Source organism: Nomascus leucogenys, chromosome 13 (assembly GCF_006542625.1).
Source record: "Nomascus leucogenys isolate Asia chromosome 13, Asia_NLE_v1, whole genome shotgun sequence".
Taxonomy (NCBI): Eukaryota; Metazoa; Chordata; class Mammalia; order Primates; family Hylobatidae; genus Nomascus; species Nomascus leucogenys.
Genome location: NC_044393.1, coordinates 26,259,570 through 26,276,793, shown reverse-complemented (window position 1 = coordinate 26,276,793; position 17,224 = coordinate 26,259,570). Strand labels below are relative to the sequence as shown.

The window sequence follows — 17,224 nt, the reverse complement described above, 5'->3', positions numbered from 1 at the left end:
TCCTTGGTGTGCCTCAGGGCTACCTTAGGGCAGTCTCCCTAGAACACAGATTGTGCACAGGAGGTAGCATGAAGTAGTAAAAGCATTATTTCACCTAAGGAGAAGGAAGCCTGGTTTTTGCCTTTGCCTCCACTGCTCCATAGCTGTGTGGTCTTGGCTGAGTCACTAATGTCTTGAACATCAGCTGTATCATGTGGCTACTGAAAGTTTCCTATCTGTTTCAACATGTGTGACTCCATTAAGAGAAATACAGTAGCTTTCTGTGCATTCAATGTCATACAAATAGAAGATATTTTATTGTGTTGATTATTCCTTTTAAGAGGGAACTATAAATTCTTCATAAGTAGTAGTTTCATAAAAGCTTAGCAAGGAAACAGGAATGTTTTGAGGTCAACATAAAATGTGACTGGTGCACATTCCAGTGAAACATCTTTTGGTGCATTGGCCTAAAAACGTGTTTTGGCTTGAATGAACCGTTGACCTGACTTAAGATGGCATTCTCGTAAGGTAGTACCACAGAGAAGGAGAAAGAGCACAGGGCTTGGTTTCAGATGGTCTGTGTTCAAGTGCTAACACTGTCACTCACCAACCTTTTAACCTTGAATTTTACTTTGTCTCACTGAGCTCCAGTTGACTCATCTGAAGTTAGAGATAATGATGCCTGCCTTTTACTTACCTCTGGGTCACTTTAAGACTTAAGAGAGATAATGGGATGGGAGAGCACCTTGTAAACCATAGATTGCTGCTTATTTACTTACTTTGTTTATTCAAATAGTGGAGAAGTAAGTATGCCAATGGGAACATTTTGGGGACCATTTTGTGACATCCCTCTCTCCTTTTGCTTCGCTGTTCTTGCAGGTGGATGGGCAAGTGGTAGCACTGCTGGTACAGAATCTGGAGCGCCTGGATGAGTCTGTGAAAGAGGAGGCAGATGGCGTCCACAACACTCTGGGTGAGAGGAAGGGTGCTTGCCATTGCCTGAGTTGCTTTGTGTTTGTTTTGGGACTCTGTACTCATTTCCCTTCCTTCTTCATAATAGAGTGAATAGCAGGAGTATTTTCCTTCCTTCTGCTCCCAAACTGCCTTCTCAGAAATGAAGACCTTTGTGTAAATTTCATATAACTGCATCTTTGGTTTGGCTTCTAGGTAATAAAAGCAGAAATCCACTAAGTAGGTAACCTTCCTAGACAAAAACCGCTGGCTCTGGTTAGCAGGGCTTTGCCTCCAAAAGTTAGGATGAAGCCTATGCTGGTTAATTTTGTTTCCTTTGGAATGTGTATATTTAAAATTTTAAATCCTTTCAAGTCGGTTTTTCTTATCACTTTCCTTTAATGGAATTGCAAACTTTTGGACCATTCTGTACCTTTGTAGGACATTTTATTTGAAAAAAAGTTTTTCTTTCTCTTCTTAGGTGTAGACTACCACGTAAACTGTGATTTGAAATATTGCTACTACTTGGCTGTCCCTACATCAGATTTTCATTTAAGTGGATTCCTCTGTAGTATTTCTCCTCTTCCTTCTCTTCCTTGAATTTCCCCAGTCTTTCCTTTTGTAAAATTGTTGAACCAATATCCTATTTAAAATTGTGTTTTGGGGGTAGCTCTTTTTATTACTGGTCACTGTCTTATAAAACCAGAGATGACATATCTGTAAACAGAGCTTGAGAAATGAATGAGGCCCAGTGGAAGCAGAAAATTTGATGAGATAATAGATTTTTTTTTTTTTTTTTAGCTTCTTTGTGTACCACGGATTTCTATTGTAGTTCCGGACTCTGTTCCATGAGGATTATCATAAAGAAGGGGAAACATGGGCACCTGGGGGGAAGAGGAGGAACACAACACTGTAATTTGGGTTGGCTGTAGTCTAGAGCCAGAATTTGGCGTTGCCATTTGTTAGCAGAGTGCTGGATTTTGCGGTATCAAAAGTCTGTTAACTGACTGTTAATAAAAAGTACCAGCCTCCCAGTCTACAGAGATCTATTTGCAGCTCTGTCAGCTACTAACAGCTCGGGAGAGTCTTCCCTCTCTCTCGCTTATTGAGTGCCTGGTGTTTGTCAGGCACTGTGCTAGGTACTAGGGTAGATTATGGTGAAGTAGGTATGGTTCTGCTCCTGACAGGGCAGACAGATAGGTGAGTCTTGAAAAGAAAGGAAAGTCAATGCTGGGTGACAGATGGTATCATAGGAGTCAGTGAAAAGCACTGTGGGAATGAAGAGGAAGAGCCTCCAAATTGCTGGATAGGAGCAGCTAGCTCCTGTGCATGACTGTGGCTGAATATGAAGACAGGTGCATTTTGACAGGTGGAGGAGTGGGAGAAGGGCCTTCATGAGGGGAGTATCATTTGCAAAGTCATGAATGGGGCTGGGATTTGAGGAAAGACTAGAAATGGCCTGTGACAGTCAGAGGTGGGAGATGGAACTGGAGAAGTAAGTTTGTCCAGACAATGGAAGACCTTGTAAACCATGGCAGGAAGCTTGGATTTTGTTCGAGTGAACAATAGGAAGCCATCTAAAATATAAGCAGAAGAACAGGATAAAGTCATGGAAGATTAAAACGAATGAGTTGATTTTTGTAGGAAATGGCAGAAAGTAATTCAGGGTGTCATTGTGCTCTTCATCTCTTAGGGTTTCATTGCTTCTCTGCTCCCACAGCTTCGTGCTTCCCCTGCCTGGTCATCCTTTAACTTGCCACTGGGGAGGCTGATGTGGGCAAAGGAGTAAGAAAGAAGATAGGAAGTGTGGTGATTTCTTCAGCCCTTTCTCCTTCAAAATTCACACCCAGTGTGTTCTGGGTATTGTGTTTAGGGAACACAGAAGTGTATCTGTTTCATGATCGTAACATATTCCAGGATACGGAGTGGAAGGGGGGCTGAAAGAAATGAGACCATTTGATATTAAGGACTCTAGGTGATTAAAAAAAAAGGTCTCGTTTTTCGTACATAGTCATGCAATAACTTTTTTTCCTCCTAATTTTTGATTTTTCTATTAAGCAACACTTTGGCTGTTGTAGGAGATAGGAGGACCAATTATATTTGCTTCCTAGTACCTGGGAGTTACCTCTGCCAGCATGGCCTTTTCTCTCTGTGCATGTTATTTTGTTCAATTAAAAAGACCATGCTTGCCTGCTTTGCAATATTCTTGCTTCCACCTGATGCAGGGAAATAGAACTGCAAATGGATGAATCAGGAAAGGAAGAGACTCTGAGTTCACCAGCCCCTGATTTTTCCCTAAGGCTTTTGCCCAGCTCCCTATCTCTTTGGTTATGGGTTTCTGGGACTCATTCGGGACTGGGTGGGACTTCTTAGGCAGATACCCACCCTTTTGTGTGTTCTGCTCTAGTGTTGTTCCCTATTAGCATGGAAAATCTATCACTTAGCTCTTTTGTGAGTTCCATCATTTTCATTTATAAGTTTTACCTGTAGCATAACTGGAAGAAGAAAACCATAGCAACTCGCTGGTTAATCTGAAAATGACAACCCAGCATCTGGCTGGGAGGAATGCAGGGAAGTGGGGAGAGGAATAACATGCCTGTCATGGGAAGCAAGCTTGTTGCAGATGGAAACAAAGTTGTCCCCCCAAATGACTGGTGTCTGTCTCCCTTCAGCTATTGTGGAAAACATGGCTGAGTTCCGGCCTGAGATGTGTACAGAGGGTGCCCAGCAGGGTCTTCTACAGTGGCTGTTGAAGAGGCTGAAGGTGAGTTTGGCTGTGGGGAACTGCAGCTCACACCTGTCTTTGCTCTGGGCGTAACTGATGCTGGGTTATTAGCATAGACTGTTATGCTGGGCCGTATGATCTAGTTTGGGAAGCTTCTGGTACCTCTTGCTTCTTTCTTCTCCATTTTTCTTCGTTTTAAAACAAGAGGCTTTAAAAATAGTCTTTAGTACCTCTGAAAATACAAACATGTTATAAATACAAATTCATGAGATACAGAAGGTATAAAACTGAAAGATCCCCTCTGCTGATCCCTTGTAGTTCCACTTCCCAGAGGCAGTCACTGTTAACAGTATTATATGCTGCTATAAAGACACATGCACATGTATGTTTATTGTGGCACTATTCACAATAGCAAAACTTGGAACCAACCCAAATGTCCAACAATGATAGACTGAATTAAGAAAATGTGGCACATATACACCATGGAATACTATGCAGCCATAAAAAACAATGAGTTCATGTCCTTTGTAGGGACATGGATGAAGCTGGAAACCATCATTCTTAGTAAACTATCGCAAGGACAAAAAACCAAACACCGCATGTTCTCACTCATAGGTGGGAATTGAACAATGAGAACACATGGACACAGGAAGGGGAACATCACACACCGGGGACTGTTGTGGGGTTGGGGGAGGGGGGAGGGACAGCATTAGGAGATATACCTAATGCTAAATGACGAGTTAATGGGTGCAGCACACCAACATTTCACATGTATACATATGTAACAAACCTGCATGTTGTGCACATGTACCCTAAAACTTAAAGTATAATAATAATAAAAAGGACAATATTATATCCATTCTCTCAGAAATTTTCTGTGTATATGAGAGAGTGTGTGTTTCACAAACAGAATTATATAATATTTTCTTATGCAGGTTGATTTTCTCACTGAACTAATTATTGCCTAGTTAGTATTCCACTATACTGATGTACCAAAATTAATCTCATCATTCCCACTGGTAAGTTTATACTGTTATAAACAGTGCGGCTGTGAATACAGTAGTCCCCTCTTATCTGTGGTTTTGCTTTCTGCGTTTTAGTTACTCACAGTTAACCATGGTCTGAAAACAGGTAAGTATAGTACTAAAAGGTATTTTGAGAGAGAGAGACCACATTCACAAAACTTTTATTACAGTATATTGTTATAATAGTTCTATTTTTTATTGTTGTTAATTTCTTACTGTGCCTAATTTATAAATTAAACTTTTTTTTTTTTTTTTTTTTTTTTAAACTGAGTCTCACTCACTCTGTTGCCCAGGGTGGAGTACAGTGGCATGACCTTGGCTCACTGCAACCTCCGCCTCCCGGGTTAAGGTGATTCTCCTGCCTCAGCCTTCTGAGTAGCTGGGATTACAGGTGTGCGCCACCACGCCTGGCTAATTTTTGTATTTTTAGTAGAGACGGGGTTTCACCATGTTGGCCAGGCTGGTCTCAAACTCCTGATCTCAAGTGATCCACCCGCCTCGGTCTCCCAGAGTGCTGGGATTACAGATGTGAAACACCGTGCCTGGCCTATAAATTAAACTTTATTATAGGTACATATATAGGAAAAAACCTAGTAAATATAGAATTTATCTGTAGTTTCAGGCATCCACTGGGGGCCTTGGATCCTATCCCCCACAGATAAGGGGGGACTGCTATATACAGACTTTTTAAAATACACATTTGTCTCAGTTTATCTGTACGATAAATTCATAGAAGTAGAATTGATAGGCCAAAGGCTATGCACATTAACATTTTTTGTAGTATTGCGAAATTATTCCCACTGATAAATCAGCTGCCCCACTGATTTAGAGTTATCTGTTTCCCTCTGCTTCTAGTTAATCTGATAGTGAAAACTGGTATTATTTTAATTTGTAATTTTAAAATCAAGTGAAGTGTGTTGGCTTCTTGTTGATTAGCCATTTGTATTCATGTCTTTTAGCTTCATATTTGTGTTCTTTGTCCATATTTCTATTGAATTGTTCATTCTCTTTTCTTCTTAGCATAGTCCTTGTGATTGTCTTAACAGTTAGTATTGTCTAATAGAGTAAATGAGTAAAAGAAGAGGCAAGAGCTTCTCTCACAACAGTTTGAACCAAAGGTGTGATGGGAGGCAGTTTGGAACTGCTTATATGCTATTGAAATGGCCCTCGGGCAGGCGAGGATCCCAACTTCTTGGTGAGAAGGAGGCACTTGTTTGTAGCTAAAGTATGCTCTAAGTAATGGCCTTGCTCTGCTTCAGAATGTCATAAACATCCAGAAAGTCTGGGGTGTATCAGGTCAGATTTGTCCTCCACTGTCTTGGCAGGGCTAAAGGAGAAGGTTCTGCCTAAGATATCGTATGCTGCATGGTTTTCTCCATTTCTGACACTCTAGTCTTCTCCAATCCTACTTATTCAACCATTTGTTCTCATTAAATCTGTAACCTTGATTTACATAACATGTTGGCCCAAGGATGCTCAGGTAGCCCAGCTGCTACCATCAGTGGGTATGGGCACATTTGCCTAGCAGAGGTCAGTAAACTCTAACTCCCTCCAAACTCCATCCCTCTTGCCTTTCGGTCTTGCATCCTGCAAGTAGTTAATTCATGCATTGTCATTTGCAACTTCCTTTTGACCTCCTCTCGAGTCTAAATATCCTTTGGTTTTACAACTAGACTTGTTTCTCATTTAATTTCCTTTACATCTCTCTAAACTCAGTTTCTTCTTTCCTCAGTATTCTACACGTTTTTATTCTCCAAAGCCTTGAGACATTTTGGGAACAGAGTGGAAGAGAGGAAAGTAGAGCACCGAGTTTTAAGGGGATGGCATAGATGTCAGGGACCTGAGTTGTTGGGGGAGTAGCCACAGGTTAGGGATGCAACCTTGAAATATACAAAATAATTCAATAGTTTTTTTGTCTCTGTTACGTCAGGACAGATTTTTCCAAGTTACTTGAGACTTAGTACTGATTCAGGGATCTTCATTAAACTACAATGTCAGACCTTCTGCCTTTTGTTGAAACTTGCCAGTCTTTTTTTTTTTTTTTTAATTGGTAACATAGGAAGGGAGATTGACTTTTGAGTGTTTGGTTTGGATGCCATTACCCTTATGATCATAATGAAGGGGCCCATTTGATAGTTTAGCAAGCTATTGACTCTTGCCACATAGGCACTGCATTGATGTAATCCTCGGGGCATAAATAGCCATGTTGCTGTGTCTGAAACAGTTTTCAGGCTTTTAAGGGATATTTAAACATCAAAATGCTATTTGGGTTTTTACTGGTAAGCAAGTGCTTTTAGAAGAAAACTGTGCTGCCCAGGCTTAATTAATTCTTTCATTAATTAGTTAATGAAATAAAGTCCTGCTTAAGGGTGAGGCCAGCAAGAGGGCATGTCCTTCACAGCAATGCCTTGCTCTTATTTCTCATAATCCGGGGAATGTTATAATCTTCATTCTCTTCAACATCATGGTGACTCTTAGTGAGTACTGGACCCAGATCCTGACTTTCCCTTATTAGCTGTGTAATTGTGAGTAACAGCCTCTTAACTGTTCTGGCCTGTTTTCTCCTTTGAAAAATGGGGGTCATACTCCCTGCCCTTCCAATCTCACAAGGTTATTGCGAAATCAAATATGATAATGCTTTTAAATTGTAAAGATGTTATAGCAATGGGTTTCAGCTGAGGGGTTGTATTAAGATCACCAGTGGAACTGAACAAAAACAGATTCCCACACTGTACCCTAGACCTACTGTCTCAGTCTCTGTCTTTGGTATATTTTAGAAAGGTTCCAAACACATGTGATTCTAATGTACAACTCTCACTAAGATCCACTTGTCTCTGGAAATGTAGACCTTCTTGTTAACCATTTTACTCTGGAGACTAATTTAAAACTCCATTTTCGTTATGCCATTACCCGTTCAGAAACTTACCTGGAGTGATGCTGTGTCTTCTACAGCAGATCCCACCTTCTCTGCCTCTTACCCTGGCCCAGTTTGACCTTTTCATTTTTCAGTTTTGAAACATTGGCCTTTGTTACCTTTTAGATACCTTTTTTTTTTTTTTTAACCTATCTCCTGCTCTGCAAAGGTCAAAGTTATCTTGACCTCTGTGTCTGGCTTTGTTCACACTCCTGACTCTACCAGGAATGACTGGCTCCTCTCTTCCATTCGTATTTCTAAATTATACACACCCTTCATAAAACAGCTTAAATCCCTAATCTTCTGTGTAGCCTCCATCACTTTTAGAACTGAAAGGAAATCTGTAAGTTCTGTTGTAGATAAAAAATTTAAAATTGGGACCTATCGATGTTAAGTGCCTTGCCCAAACCCCTATAGCTAGTTAGAGATAGAGCTAGGATTAAGACCCAAGCCTCCAGAATTTTCTTCGTGCCCCCTTCCCATAGTACTTTGCCTCCAGCCTATACTGCCCACTTTCTTTTATAAAAAATCAACCCCTTCATCTTTTTCCAATGGGTTCTCTTGCAAGAGTTGGCCTATCTGGGTTCTAGCATCTACCCATAACTGTGTGACGCTCACCCTCATGGAGCACCTTCTCTCCATCTGTAAAGTGGAGATGACTCCATCACCTGGCCAACTTGAATATTCTTATGTGTGCTGATTTTCTTTCTCCAAATATCTCTACATTTTATAATTACAAGGACCGTGTCTCTGTCATATCTGTATCTCCTCCCAGCTGTTCTCAAACTGTGGTTCCCAGCCAGGAGCATCAGCATCACCTAGTGCGTTGTTAGAAATGCAAATTCTTGGGTCCACCCAGACCCACTGAGTCTGCAAAGTTGGAGTGGAGCCTGGTAGTCTGTGTTTATTGTTGTTGTTGTTGTTGTTGTTTTTGAGATGGAGTCTCACTCTGTCGCCCAGGCTGGAGTGCAGTGGCGATCTTGGCTCACTGCAAGCTCCGCCTCCCGGGTTCATGCCATTCTCCTGCCTCAGCCTCCTGAGTAGCTGGGACTACAGGTGCCAGCCACCACACCCGGCTAATATTTTGTATTTTTATTAGAGACGGGGTTTCACCGTATTAGCCAGAATAGTATCAATCTCCTGACCTCGTGATCCGCCCGCCTAGGCCTCCCAAAGTGCTGGGATTACAGGCATGAGCCACCGCGCCAGGCCCAGTCTGTGTTTTAATAAGCCCTCAAGGTGATTCTGTTGTAAACTGAAGTCTGAGAACCAAGGTTCTAGAGTAATTATGTCTAGATTGCTTGATAAAACCTTGCGATTTGACTGATCATCTCATATTTATTCAGTAATCCTTGAGTAATTCTTAAGCGAGTGGCACATTGGTGACAGCATTCCAGTGTTGGATTTCTCCTTTTTGTACTGTTAGCCTAGCAGTATATAGAGATATTTATGGATCTCTTCATCCAACAAATCAAACCTCACTAATTTATTCTAATGAGGATAAAAACCACTGCAGATGATTGCATTAAATGGATTAACAGGTAAGTAGGTAACAGTAGTGTGAGAGATGCTGTATCACAATGTTTTTAATGGGGAATACAAGCTTATTAGGATATTACGTACTATTGAAAATAACAGCAAAACCAAGTTTTATTTTTCTTTTCTAAAGAAACAAAATTAAGATTCCCTCGTTACCCAGTTAAATCAATGCTTCAGAAACAGTTGCAGCGTTCAGTTAAGTTATATTACACGTATAACTGGTTGATGCTAAAGTTCTTAGCCTCTGTGACCAGAGGTTGGGATTTTGTAGGGCACAATCTGCTTTGACAACTGTACAGGGCTGTAGATATGTCTGAACCTGCCCCATGTGTTCCAGGTACCAGAGGTGAGCTACAGATATAATCTGCAGCTTCTGGCTGTGGGTGGTAGCATAATTGTTTTGTACTTTCCAGAAAAGCAGCAGCTCCCAAAAAGGTGAAGTTTAATTTTATTCAAGGCTAGTACATGCTGAGTACAAACCTATGCATGACTCTGTAATTACTCTGACAGCTGAAAGATTTAAGAGAGCCAGGCTCCTGGATAGAAGAGAGCCCTACAAGTTCCAAGTCCTGCTGATTAACTTTGCAGAATCCAAGAGACTGTACCTGCTAAGTAAAATCTCCTTTCTCTTGATTTTGATTAAATGTCTTTGCAATTTGGCAGTTTGGTATTGTACAATCTCTGGCTGAGATTTAAACAAAAATAAAATATCCTTTGTAAGTTTTGTCTTTGGCTAGACGTGAAAGATTACTTTCCCTTCTTCCCACCTGGCCTAATTTCTTCTATTTCTCTTCTACCAGATTAAAACATTTGGTTGTCATCGTCATCATCATCATCATCATCACCACTAAGTTTTCACCATCTGATATGAGTTTCATGTATTGACTGCTCACTACATGCTCAAGTGTTTTTCTAGAACCTTCTTTCCTTCCTGTCTTTTTCTTCTTTTCCTTTCTTTCTCTTCTTTTTTTTTTTTTTTTTTTTTTTTTTTGAGGTAGGATCTCATGCTGTTGGCCAGGCTGGAGTGCGTTGGTGCCATCACTGCTCACTGCAGCCTCAACCTCCCAGGCTCAAGTGATTTTCCAACCTCAGCCTCCCAAGTAGCTGGGACTTCAGGTGCACACCAGCACACCCAGCTAATGTTTGTATTTTTTTGTAAAGATGAGGTCTCACTATGTTGCCTAGGCTGGTCTTGAACTTCTGGGCTCAAGTGATCCTCCCGCCTCAGCTTTCCAAAGTGCTGGGAGTACAGATGTGAGCCACTGCCCCTGGCCACATACATTATTTCTAATCCTCACAAACAGCCCTGCCAAGAGGGTGCAGCTATCCCCAATTTACAGATAAAGAAATCCCAGAGAGAGGAAATGGTGTTGCCCAAACCACATGGGAACCACATGGGAGAGCCTGTGAGCAATGGGCCTTGGCATCTCTGAAGCCACCTCCTCTTGCCAAGCTGCTTCCCAGCTGGCACTCCTTTTAGGTTCTGAAGCTTTGCAGAGCTCAGTGTTGGGGAGTTACCAGGCCTCATCATTTTGGTTTCCTGATTAGATTCTTCCTTCATGCCAATTTCTCAATCAGAACTTATATTTTAATTAAAAAATGATGAAGTTATCAGTCTGTTTTTTAAAAACTTACTTTGGGTAAATTGGAAACTCTTAATAGTGTCTTCCAGCAAAAGGTGGAAATTTCCTTCAGAACCAGGAATTCTCAATAGCAAGAAACTCAGCTGGTCGGTGCCTGTTATGTATACACTAGTTCCCTTAGTACAGCCACTTCATGAGGAAGATATTAATTTGGCCAGTCTCACAGCTGGTAACTGTTAGAGCTGAGATTCTAATGCAGATATTTCTGGTTATGGTTGTCAGAAAAACTTGTGGTACCTACTGTGTGTTAGGTACTTTCATATTATGTTTTTAAATTCTCATAGTAACTCTCCAAATAAATGGGATTTTTTTCTATTTCTTTTTTCTTTTTTTCATGTCAGTGCCCTTAATCAAAAAAGTGCCATTTTTTATTTTCATTTTACAGATGAGGAAACTGAGACTGAGAATGTTCCTTGGGTCGTAGATTCCCATTGTCAGTTCACGGCATTCTTAGTGTCTCAGTAATTCTGTTTTTACAGCACCGCTATGCCAAAAAGTACCTAATAGTCTCTCATTTATTAAGTAGTTATGTCCAAACCATTTGATATATATTTATGTCCTTACAACTTATTAGCTATTTGAGAAGATAATACACACAAATTGAAAGAAAAAAATATTTTTATTTCATTCTTAAATACCATAGTTACTTCCTAATGGTATGTGTGCCTTTTGGTACTGCTCAAATCCTCAAACCTTAGGATCAGATTGAATGCCATGACCATCATTCTGATTTCACATCGATTTTCACAGTTATTTTTGTCAGAGCAGCTATCCAAACGCAGCTCCACAAAGATATGATGCCACCAGAAGAAGTGTAACTTGAGCTCCTAGTTAATGCAGTGTTCAACAGATGTCACATTTCACTGTGTTCTCCTTGGTGAATTCAATATGGCACCCCAGTTGCCACAGCGCAAAGTTGGAGAACTGCAGATTTGAGTCAACCTTAGGTGTGTCTAATGCCAGATCCGTGGTTTTTTTTTTCCTTTTTTAAAATTTGATATCTCTACAAAATTAATTTTAATTCAGTGTAAGGTTTTTAAATGCCACAACAGTGGACAGAGTTCAGATCTAAGTCACCCCTGTTTGTTCTCTTGCTTAATTCTGTGTCTTCCCTATAGCAGGTGCCTAATAAGTATTTATTGAAAGGAAGAAAAACTCCCCCCAACTTGAAAACAGGAGCTTACAAAATTGAATAAAGGACAAGAGGCATTAGATCCACAGAAAGGCCATGGCTCTACTGACCTATTGTCTTTTGGCTTCTTTCAGTTAAGTGTCTTGTTTTAAACAAGAACCATGGCCCTTGCAAAGCTAATGTATAAGCTGGTGTGGCTTAAATCTTTTAAAATATAATAGCAGTACTTGGAACTTATATAATTTGAGTGGGAAATTTTATTTGCAAATCCTTGATTTTGATAGAGATGCTTACTTCTTGGCTTTTCACCTTCATGTTTTGATTTTCGTTAATATGAAACCATTTTTCTTAAAGTGAAACATACCACAGGTTGCATTAAGCCCTGACTATTATGCTGAATTTCTTAAAACAAGGCTTCAAGCTTGCCCAGGGAGCATACCTTACATTTAGCACATGTAAGACCTTGCATTTATAGATCTTTTAACCTAAGATGGTCATACTTGGTCGACCTCCTGAAGCCCTGTAGGCTGCACTTAGCTTGATGAGGAAGACGTGCACAGAAAACTGAAATGATGCTGAATATTGCTTGATTAGGTACAACTCTTCCTCTTTAAGTATAAAACCAATGTCTAAACAGATCTGTAAATGGCGGTAAGGTGACGGAAGTGTTAGTTGCAAGATAAACACTTTGCTTGTCTTTTCCAAGTACAGAAATTCTTTGTCATTTCAAAAACACAGATAGGTAGCAAAGGTTGCTGCTGATTAATAGTTATTGTTTACGTGCCTGCATTTTAAGGATCATGGGCACCATAAATAAAAACACATCACTGAGACTCGCTCCTCTCTATGCACCTTTATCCAAGGGGCAGTGATAATGGTGAGATATTTAAGTCTCACTACCAAAGCAACAGTGAGGACAGCCATGAAAGATAGTCTGTGCAGTAGATGTGTCCCCTCTGAAACTCCAAATAGCAGAGCATGCAGCGGGGAAAGAATTGTGGGTAGTAATTTGGGTGTTAAAATATTAACACATTTTTGCATATTTAATGTGGTTTCCTTTTTAAATAGTAGGCAGATTATGGCATGCAAGCAGATAGGTTTATGATTTCAAATTAAATTTTAAGCATTAAAAAATTTCAGAAGGAACTACTTTGTGATAAATACATTCAGTTAATCAAGAATTGCTTTCTTTTCAACTTCTCTGCTCATATATTAACTAATTTATAGCCTAATTTCATGATTGTAACTTGTGAATTAAGCTTCATGGTGAGTTTTAATCTTAAAAGCTCAAAACTCTCATTCATCTAGTTCACATTTGAGTACTATGGGCTAGACATATATAATCTCTGGACTCAAAATGGGAAATCTTGGAAGTCCTCACTGAGGAGGTAACCTTAATACCTGGGCATTAAGAGTGTGAGAGCCATTATTTCAATCTGTCACTTTACTTGGTTCTGGTCTCTTGAGAACAGAGGCAGACATTTTTACCCTTAACTGCCTTTTCCCTTTCTAACTTCTGCTTCTCTCTAACTCAGACCGTAGTACTCGTGAAAAATTTGTCCTGGGGAAGGAAGCAAAATCCCTTAACATTTTTCTCATTTCTCCTATTTCCCCATAGGCAAAGATGCCTTTCGATGCCAACAAACTGTATTGCAGTGAAGTGCTGGCCATATTGCTCCAGGACAACGATGGTGAGGCGCCCTCTTAGTATTGATATTCTGTTAGGATAGGAGCCAGGCTTGTTTCAGATCATGACAGCAAGCTCTCTTGCCTTTGGCATCCCCTTGCTCTCCCTCTCACTCCCTGTGCTGCTTTTGTACTCTGTCAAGCTGTATTGATTTTGTTTGCTGATGTATCAGTGTTAGACGGCTGTAAAATCTGACAGTTAGGTTCATTTTTTTTCTTCCTCTATTTTTTTCCCTTTTAGAAAACAGGGAATTGCTTGGGGAGCTGGATGGAATCGATGTGCTTCTTCAGCAGTTATCTGTGAGTAATTCTTATGCTTCCTGTCTGCTGTAAGATACATGGTCTGCTTTGAATGGGAGGTGGAGCTGGAAATTGTGGGAAGGAATAAGCCATGTGCTGCAAGCCATATGGAGCATGTTGGCAGGTTTGAGGGTTATATGGAAGGACATGGTTTGCCTCCTTTTCTTAGTCATTTGCTCTTTATGGCCAGACATGACTGTGTATCAGATATGAACTTTCTTCATCTTCTGACATGATATTGTCAACTCAAAAAAGATGTGCCTCCTGCTTAAGCGTGTATCTTCTGGGCCAAGCATACCAAATTATTTTCATTTGACCTACTCCCAAGATTATTCACCAACCTTCCTTTCAATCTGCCGTGAAAAAGGAGTATGTTCATTTAGGATCTGAATAAGCTCAAGGAGTACAAGTTCCACTGCAGTGGGATGGGGGTCAAGGGGAGGATAGGGGAGGATGTGGTGCTGAAGGCTGGAGTGAGAACTTGGAAACTGCCATTTTCTCACTGTAAGAAATGTAAATCCGGTTGAAATGTTATTCTGCTGGCATTCTGAAAATACTGTTAAGATTTCCTCTTACAAGTTTCAGCTGTGTTATTCTAAAAACAGGACTGAAAATAGATCATTTAGATAAAATCTTAAGAGTGTTGGGAGAGTCTGAGATGTCAGTTTGCATACAGCTTCCATCTTGGTGCCAGCAGCCTGAGTGGCTTGGCCTCCACCCCAAAAATAGAGCTTTGAAATGTGAATCTGTTTCCAGTTCTGGGAAGGTGCTTAGTCCTTTTCCTGTGAGATTATTGATCTTCTTGTAGTAGACTGTATGGGTATGCATATACCGTTTAAAGGCTTCTCTTAACATGGCCTTACATCTCTGGCAAAAAGAAAACTAATGCTGTAAGCCCTTCCCGTGAATTAAAGCCGCAGCTCCCCTGTGAGGGAATTAAGTAGCCTTGATTGTCAGGAAATGCTTCCTTATATTGAGCCACAATTCACCCCTCTGGATTGTGATTGCTTTTAGAAGGGAAAGAAATGAGATATGGTTGGGTTGGGCAAGTGGAGGGCTTCGAGGGTAGTTGGCAAAGTTGTTTCTCATCCTAGATAATGATTTCAGGGATGTTCACTTCATTCATTTAGTTTTACATGTCCTTTATGGAGTTTTTCTGTATCTGTGTTATATTTCACAATAAAAAGGTTTTGTTTTTTATTTGGGTTTTGGTTTTTAAAAAAATCTGCTTGCCTGGAACTGTCAATTACTGATGGACCCAGTGGTCAGTTGAGTGTTTTGGCTTTTTTTTTTTTTTTTTTTTTGCATTTATTTAATATATGTGAATTATTTGGTTTCTCTAAAATGAAAACTGATGAGAATTTTGTTTGGTGAGCTTCTGTTTCCTCAACCGTAGAGTTATGACCCACAGGTTTTAGGAATTGTTGGATGGAGACTCATGAAAAGACATTCTCTTATAGCTCTGTGCTTTGTGCTGTTTTTGCTTGACAGGTGTTTAAAAGACACAATCCCAGCACGGCTGAGGAGCAGGAGATGATGGAGAATCTGTTTGATTCCCTCTGCTCCTGTCTAATGCTTAGTTCCAATCGTGAGCGCTTCCTGAAGGGCGAGGGTCTTCAGCTGATGAATCTCATGCTCAGGTATGTTTCGAATGCCCTAGTTCTCCCACCTTTTTTGCCTGACTTTTCACTGTTAGCCTGAATTCAAGAGCATGTAGCTATGGTCATTTATTCTGTTGGGTTTCCTAGACTTTACCCTGAAGAGTCAAGTCTTCAGGCATGGGGGTGTGTTTGTGTAGGTATGTCGTCTTTCCTAAAGTTAGAGTAGATGAATAAAAAGTATATTGTGTTCTGTTTGTGCCCTATTGTGGTGGTTGCTAATATGTCCACTCCATTGAAGGACATTGGTGTTTTTCCTCTCCTTCCCATAGTGTGTTAGTTTTGGGGAAATCTAGCCATTACTTCTAAACTTGGACTAATTTTCTGTATATATCACATAGATGTATCTATGCCATATGTTTGTCTGTATTTTTATTGAAAGCAGTATATCATTGGTATTTTTCACTCCTCATTAAGTAATGAGTTGTACATGTGCTGTATGCCTAGCTTAGGAAATATGAAAATGTGCAAGACAGTTCTAGAAACTTTTATTTATAGTACTTTCCTTGTGTGTCTTATTATTTATACTCTAATTCCTGAAAGTGGATCTTATATTAGTTTCACAGTTATTTTATGGAATCCTAAAGTTAGAAGCAAAACGGGGAGAGGAAGCTTATATTGATAACTCTTGAGACCCTGTCTAGGAAGGGGAGTAGAGAAGTGTGTGGGCGAAGGCTGAGGGGATAACCAGGGTGTGGTACAGGGTCAAGGGACTTTAAAAAAAAAAAATTGAGCATGTTTATGTGGTTGGAAGATTCTAGTCATTATGAAATTGTGCCCTACAGAAGGAGCAAGTTGAGATTTAAAAAAAACAAGAAAAAAAGAAATGGAGCCAGAGTCTGCTGTCTTAAAACTTCAAGTATACTGAAAGTTCTGTTGAACTAAGATATTTCTTTAGAAACGTTTTTCAGAAATGTGATATATATTTGTTAAATAGAATTTCGAATACTAACATACAAAACTGCTATAAAACATTGACAAGGTACTATGTTAAGTACTGGGCATACACAGAAATACCTAAGACAGAATTTCTGTCTCCACAAGGTTAGGAAAACAGTTCTGTGACCTAAACATAGCCTGTCTTTGGGTGTATATTTTCTTCTAGTCTTTTTTTCTATAATTTTTAACAACTTTTTAAGCCTGCCACACATACGATTTTCTATATTGCTACATTTCAAACATAACATGCTGTTTCCCATGCTGTGAACAATCTTCATGAGAGTTTTCAGTAACTGCATCATGGCCTCTAAGGTACTGTAACTTACTTAGTATTCTTCTGTTGTTGGCATTGAGGATATTTCCAATGTTTTGCCGTTATAACAAATTCTACAGTGACCATTTTTGGGTTTAAAATGATGTTAGGATTATCCAGGTACAGTAAGTCCTCACTTAACACCATCAGTAACATTCTTGGAAACCACAACTTTAAGTGAAATGATGTGTAATGAAACCAGTTTTTCTGATCATTGTTATAACGGTGTTATTTGAGGATCTGACCTCCTATATCCCGTTTTACTTAAAGTTGCCATTTCCAAGTCTACCTATGATGTTAAGTGATGACTTACTGTGTATATTTCTAAAATACCTTATCTTTAAAGGCTTCTGGAGGACTGGAGGCACAGTAGACCTCTTCATTTGTCCAGTGCGTACCAGACCTTGCATTGACCAAAAG

At 39.9% G+C, this 17,224-nt stretch overlaps 1 protein-coding gene across 1 annotated transcript in view; it reads left to right on the top strand.

Moving 5' to 3' along the window:
* CTNNBL1 (catenin beta like 1) overlaps window positions 1-17,224 on the top strand; it is a 177,844-nt gene that overhangs the window by 69,740 nt on the left and 90,880 nt on the right. Inside the window, exons 6-10 of the mRNA XM_030825692.1 lie at window positions 859-952; window positions 3,603-3,694; window positions 13,527-13,599; window positions 13,836-13,894; window positions 15,386-15,534. Of these exons, the coding sequence (XP_030681552.1) occupies window positions 859-952; window positions 3,603-3,694; window positions 13,527-13,599; window positions 13,836-13,894; window positions 15,386-15,534 (467 nt within the window). The remainder of the gene's footprint in view (window positions 1-858; window positions 953-3,602; window positions 3,695-13,526; window positions 13,600-13,835; window positions 13,895-15,385; window positions 15,535-17,224) is intronic.